At 31.5% G+C, this 6,570-nt stretch overlaps 1 protein-coding gene across 1 annotated transcript; it reads right to left on the reverse strand.

The window, feature by feature from the left end:
- Positions 1-505: 505 nt before the first annotated feature.
- Positions 506-5,143, reverse strand: LOC114296208 (homeobox-leucine zipper protein HAT5-like). The gene is made up of 4 exons (XM_082900235.1): positions 4,652-5,143; positions 4,044-4,177; positions 2,335-2,574; positions 506-1,116 (listed from the first exon to the last, which is right to left on the reverse strand). The coding sequence occupies exons 1-4, from the start codon at positions 4,767-4,769 to the stop codon at positions 724-726; spliced, it is 885 nt and encodes a 294-aa protein (XP_082756361.1). The 5' UTR covers positions 4,770-5,143; the 3' UTR covers positions 506-723.
- Positions 5,144-6,570: the final 1,427 nt, after the last annotated feature.

Here is a 6,570-nt window from a genome sequence, read left to right on the forward strand (position 1 = left end):
CACATGGGGTGTGTTTGACCTTCGTTCAGTAGTGGACGTTCCAACCCTCAAACAGTTTGAATATGGAGCACGACTATGAATGGTCTATTTTTACATTTCTCGCTTATTTTTGTGAATATAAATGCGATAGGTTGCAAGTCATGATGAGATCCCAGAAATTAGATAATCTTCTTCAGTCTAGATTATAGGTTAGAGACTAAAAGAAATTCAATTCCATAAACAAAGGGAAATTCTAACATACATTTTTTAAAGGTGTATTTATGTTATTTTTTTTAGTTATAACTATTTTTTTTTTTAGTTATGACATTTAGTTACATTTATAAGTTTTTTAGTTATATATCATGTTAGGCTTAACTATGATATATATATATATATATATATATTTTAATTATGATTTAAAAAATTAAAATTATATCATTTTTTGTTATAATTATAAGGTGCATATTTTGTTGTCCATAAATAAATAGTAGTACTGATTTATAAAAAAGGAGGTAAAAGGTCACTATTGATCATAACACCCTATTTTTTTATTCATTACCACCGTAGACGGTAGATCCATTTCAAAGGACCCTTCACTTCTTTTTGACAACTACAGGAATATTGATATTACATACACACACAAACATTAAAATCACTTCCACAATTTTAAAAACATGATGACAACAGACATAGTTGGACTTTGTTGTTTTTCTTTGTCTTTTATGTCTTTTTTTTTTTTTTAATTTAAGACCAGACCCACCAGCCCAGTGGCTCTCCCTCCTCATGTTGTTGCGGTTCCACCGCCACAAACACCTCAGCGAAGTAACCCCGGCCGTCGTCACTACCATCATCCTCTTCCGATTGGACAACACATCCAGGGTAGTCATTGTTTAGGAAGTAAGAGTCACCACTGTCCACAAGCTGTGGACCGTCCTCGTCCACCACCGCGCTTCCACCGCTACCAGTGCTCAGGTGATCCTCTGCCTTCACATTGAGTTGTATAGTTGAAGTGTGGGTCACAATATCTTCCTCCTTCTCCGGAGGTGGTGGTAGTGGTGGTGGGTCAGATTTTGGAGCTGGTATTGGTGCTCCGGCAGCCACCTCTTTAGCTTGCAGCTTCTCAGTCAAAGAAAGAACCTGTAGACAGAGTCCTATTGCTGTTAGATTCACATATACTGGGCATATTTTCATGATGATGGTATATTCGATTGTGATTAGACAATGAAATTTATGTCTTTTTAATTCAAGGTGGTGGAGGTGGGTTTTAGAACATATGCTATTTTTATCTGACATGTTAACAAAAACAAACAAGAATTTGAACTGTTTGTGCTAATTGACACATAGATGTAGCTAAGGACGAATCTCATGGTTAGGACCCACTAGCTACAGCCAGGTCCCCATCATTTATACACAAGCACGGCCAAGGTGTTCTCATGGACAAGTTATTCAGTGTCCCTTGGGCACGGCCACATGCTCCAACTCGAACGCAATTGGTCAAAACAGTGAAGGTCCACTTATTTATGTTCGTTATTGGGGGAACTTCACTACGATTAATTTTCCCTTTCAGATTGTCATTGTTGTTTTGTTAAAAGAAATGTTAAAATTTTTACTTTTTTTTAACATTGTTTGATTCGTAGCGAATGTTTAGAGAACAATCATTAGCAGAACCTTTTTTCTTTAACCGTTTTGAAGCAAAAGATTATATAATTTCATTGAAATTTTAATGATACGCATTGTCCCCTCAAGCAATATTGGCAAGTCAAGCCACAACTACATTTAATGTGTTTGATTTCAATTTTTTGAATTCAATTTTTTAAATTGAGTTTTTTATTATTTATATTATTTTATTTTTAGTGAATATTTTTAAAATTTTAAATAATTTTTTATTTTTTTATTTTTTTAGATACACCTTACTTAGATGTATCTAAAAAGTCAAATATTTATAAAAAAATATTTTAAAAAATCAATAATAAATATACAAGAATATGAAAAGTGTATTGAATTCTTGTAATTTTTTTTTGTATTTTTTATATTTAGTGAAATTTCTAATTTTTTTATACAAATATTATACTTTTTAAGTATATTATAAGTGTATCGAAAATTTTAAAAAATTGTTTGGATATTAGAAAAATACGGAAAACAAAATTTTTTAATTTTCTAAAAGGTGAATCCTAAAAATTCAAATCAAACAAAATGATTGTTGTTTTTTAAGAAAATTTTGCATAACACAACTTACACACGAAATCTGTCTTGAAATTTTTATTTTTTTCTTTATATTTTTTTCATGTAATGTACTCTTAAAAGTGTGGCAGTTTATGGAGAGAGGAGAGGAATGGATGAGAAATGAACTTGTACCTCAACTTTGAGCTTGTGGTTCTCTGTGTGAATAGAGTCATAGTCAGATAAGAGGGAATCATAGGAAGACTTGAGCAGATCAAAGTCCCTTTCTAGTTGTTTGGTCTTCCACCGAGCACGACGGTTCTGGAACCACACCGCCACCTGCCTCGGCTGCAGCCCCAGTTTGTTCGCCAGCTGGCTCTTTCGCTCCGGCTCCAGTTTGTTCTCTGTCTCAAAGCTCTTCTCCAGCAAATGCACCTTTTAATTACCAAAAGCCAACCAACCAACCAATCAAAAGTTATTCAAAACTCCTGTATATACGAATTCTATTATTCTAGCTACAAAGAATAATATATATTTTCCTTAACTCGGAAAGTTATTCAAGTTGCAAAGCACTAATATACAAACATACTCATAAAAAATATACACAAATTTAGAATCTATCATTTTAAAACAAATGACCAACCAAAAATAGTTTTTAATTTCAAAAAATAAAAGTAAAAAAATACCAAACCATATCATTTGATGAAAATTTTTGAATTCAGTAAACAACATTGTCAACAAAAGAATATTTTAATGGCGACGTTAAAATTTTAATATTGCTAGTGGCTGTAGAAGTGATGGTGTTAATGGTGGTCGGAACGGCAGTGATGGAACGGTGGCGGTAATATTGGTGGAATGATGGTAACAGTGTGATAATATTAGTAAAACTTTAATACTATCATGAAAAATATTTTTCATAATATAAAATGTCACAAAATACAAAATACAAAAAAAGAAAAGAAAAGAAAAAAAATGACCATTTTTACCATAAAGAAATGAAGAGAATGTGATGCTGCTATGCTTCAGATAAAAAGGGAGACAAGTATGCAAGTATTTGAATATGCCAGGCATATCTCAAAGGAACTTATTAGAGAGAGGTGTCCCATATTCGGATCTACGCATCTTATCTGATCAAAGCTCGTCTAATATCTATCACGTATTGTAACTCAACGTGTGACAGGTTAAAAGTTTGATTTTTTTTTTTTTTTAAACTTTTTTGAAAAAATATATTAAAAAAATGAAGTATTGATGTGATCTAAAAAAAATTAAAAAATAAAATAAAGAAATAATATAACCTAAATAAAAAACTATAGAAGTATATATTGTCACTTGCATCTCTCATTGGTAATCATTTTTCCCTTCTCCCCCTTAATGCATATAGTTCCCCATTATAAATAACGTATTAAATAATGTTTCCATGTCAAATAGCAATGTTAGGTATCATGAAAAGTCTTTCATGAAAATGGTCATGAAAGATTTGTGACCTTTGGATTACACTTACAATAAATCAACACACACTAATCAAGGTAATCTAAGGGTCACAAATTTTTCATGAAAAATTTTTCATGATCCCTAGCATTTCTCCATGTCAAAATATCTGCCATATATCGGCTGATATACCGGTAAATAACGGGTATCAGAAGTCACAAATACTGATACATATCCACCAAGGATCCTCTAGAGTGAAATTTTTCTAAAGTTCCCTAGAGTGCTACATTGTGTGGTTGAGATTTACTGGCAAGTCACATTTTGATGTGACTTGCCAGTAAATCTCAACCACACAATGTAGCACTCTAAGAAACTTTAGAAAGAAATCACTCTAGAGGATCCTTGCTCGTACATATCGGCCAAAACCTTCCTCCACAGTCACTGTCACTGTAACTGTAACTGTAACTGTAACTGACCTGCTCAGGAGTGAGGCGGCGTTTCTTCCCGGGCAACTGCTCATCGTAATATTCTTCATCGTACACTTCATCTCCCGAGCTGAAAAATGATCTCCTCTTCAGTGTTTCCTCCATATTCATCTCTGATCTTGCTCCTGAAACATAACCACAAATTTTAACCAAAAATATTTATAAAAAAAAAAAAAAATTTAATGACTTATATAGCACCAAATTTTCCAGAGAAAAAATCTGTTTGTTTTTTCAGAAAATTGTGTCTGAATATCTCGTCTTGTTAAGTTGCTAAAAGGATAATCAAAATGAAAATCCTAATTATAGGTTTTTTTTTTTTTTTTTTTTTTTTTTGTAATGCTTTGGAACACCAGAAACATAGATCACTAGCTATTTTCTGGTTAAGCAGTTTTATCAAATTGTGTTTATTGAATTCACAAGATCTAATCTAATCAAATTATGTGCATATATATATATATAATTTGTCATTGTGTTCGTTCAAGTATGATTTTGCAAACTGCAAGTAGTATTAAATAGTTTATAAGTAACAGAACTGATATGAGAATAGAAAATAAAAATTAAAAGAGATAGAGAGAGAAGAACAGTATATAAATTACTACCTCGGAAGGCGGGATCGCCATTCCCGATGAACATGATATTGCCTTGGCACGAAGGGTCGAAGAAGAGGCGGCCAGAATCCATACTCGAATACTGAAAATTCCTCAGATCTCCGGCCATTATCACCGTCAATATATATATTCCCACAACCGTATATATTCTAGCGTTCCGGCGAACAAAACCGAAAAACAGAGTTTGAAATATAGTATATAACTATTTGAGGATTCAATTTTAGAAGAGCATGAGCTTGTGGCGGAAGAAGCTGGTACTCCACAGCAACCTCGCCGGAGTCTGCAACGGACAGATACAAAATCCCATCACACACCGATCTTACTCAGTTCACCGGCCCAAATTGTCCGGCGAGGTGTGTCAGATTTCACCGGAACGAAATCAAATTAGAGAGACAAGGTTACCGGTCACGGTTGGGTCAGATTCCGGGGAGGTTTCACTCTCTGTATGTGTGCCGCTTCTTTGTGGTTTTTGCAACTAAAGCTGGTGATAGGCTAGGCCAGTGGGTTTTATAGTTGCTGTGGTGTTGCCAAATTACATAAACAGCCCTCGGGAGTTCACACTTTTTCTTTTTCACGCTGTAATGTGGATATTTCAGTAATTTGGTGGATTTACACTAAAGGGTGGGACGAAATCTTGGGATACGTGATATTCTAACGGTGTTTTGATTAGTAAGGTTAAGTTTGGTTTCTAAGATAAAAAAAAGTTGAAAAGTCATTATTTTATTTAAATTATATCATCTTTTTAATATATTATTTTAAATTTAACTTAAATCCAACTTATATTTTATATAAAAAGTCAAAAAGTACATTTATTTAGATCATTCCAAACAACCTCTAAATAGAATGAGACTTATAAATTTAGGGATTGTTTTGGGTGTTCTAAATAAGTGTATTTTTTATCTTTTTGAACTAAAAAATTGAGGTTGAAAATATGGATATTTGAGTTAACTTTTTGACTTTTTATGAAAAAATGTGTAATAAAAAATTATAAAAATTGATTTGTAGGAAAAAATTCAAATTAAAAATTATGCAATCGTAATTATTGACTTTTGATGAATAATATTAACTTTTTAATTTTTTAAATAATTTTTTTAATTTTTTAATTTTTTTACAAGTTCTTAAATTACTTGACCTTATATTGAATGATTTAAAAAAAAGGTAAAGAGACATAAAAATTTATGATTAATGAGAAATATTCTCACGTAACATCAGAGCACCAAATAATTTTTCACAGAGAAGTGGAATGTGGATTGAGCGAATGCAACAATCAATGCATGTGATCTACACAATATATTCTTGTGATTTTTATTTTTAGGTGGAATGATGCATATGATGGGCAAAACCACTTTGCCACTAAATTTTAGATATGTTTTTTTTTTTTTTCCTTTAATAACTTTCTATCTTATCTTAAAAAAAAGTAGGTATTTTTTTAGGATTTAAAATGAATTTGTCAAATGAATTATTATTTTCCTAGCAAAATAATTTTTTTAATCAATAAAATGATATTTTAACTGCAGCCCAACGAAATCTTATCTTGAATTACTCAAACTTTGAATAGAGTGATACTATAAAAAATTAGCAATTTTTATGATTTTTATTTATTTATTGATGTAATATTTGTCATATCATTGAAGTGAGTTTTATTTTATATTCTAAAATTTCATTGTTGCATTCAATTAGTAAGAAAAAATTTATCAAAAATTTCATCTATCGTAATATAATAATTATCCAATAATTATACATGTTATGCTCAATAGCACTTACAGGATAACCACGTCGCAATGAGGCCCCAGAGAATCAAAAAATTTATTTTTGTCATGGTTGGAAAGAAGGAAATAAAAAGTAACAACCCATTTCAAAATTTAAGGAACTGTATATGAAATTCAGTTTAGAGCTTGAGTCAACTACTA

The sequence above is a fragment of the Camellia sinensis genome, chromosome 1, assembly GCF_055761805.1.
Source record: "Camellia sinensis isolate YWXY chromosome 1, ASM5576180v1, whole genome shotgun sequence".
NCBI classification, from domain to species: Eukaryota; Viridiplantae; Streptophyta; class Magnoliopsida; order Ericales; family Theaceae; genus Camellia; species Camellia sinensis.

Coding starts and splice junctions, on each gene's coding strand:
- LOC114296208 (XM_082900235.1), bottom strand. CDS start 4,769: ATGGCCGGAGATCTGAGGAATTTTCAGTATTCGAGTATGGATTCTGGC. Junction 4,178..4,651: donor TGGCGATCCCGCCTTCCGAG/GTAGTAATTTAT, acceptor GTTATGTTTCAG/GAGCAAGATCAGAGATGAAT. Junction 2,575..4,043: donor GCCGCCTCACTCCTGAGCAG/GTCAGTTACAGT, acceptor GGTAATTAAAAG/GTGCATTTGCTGGAGAAGAG.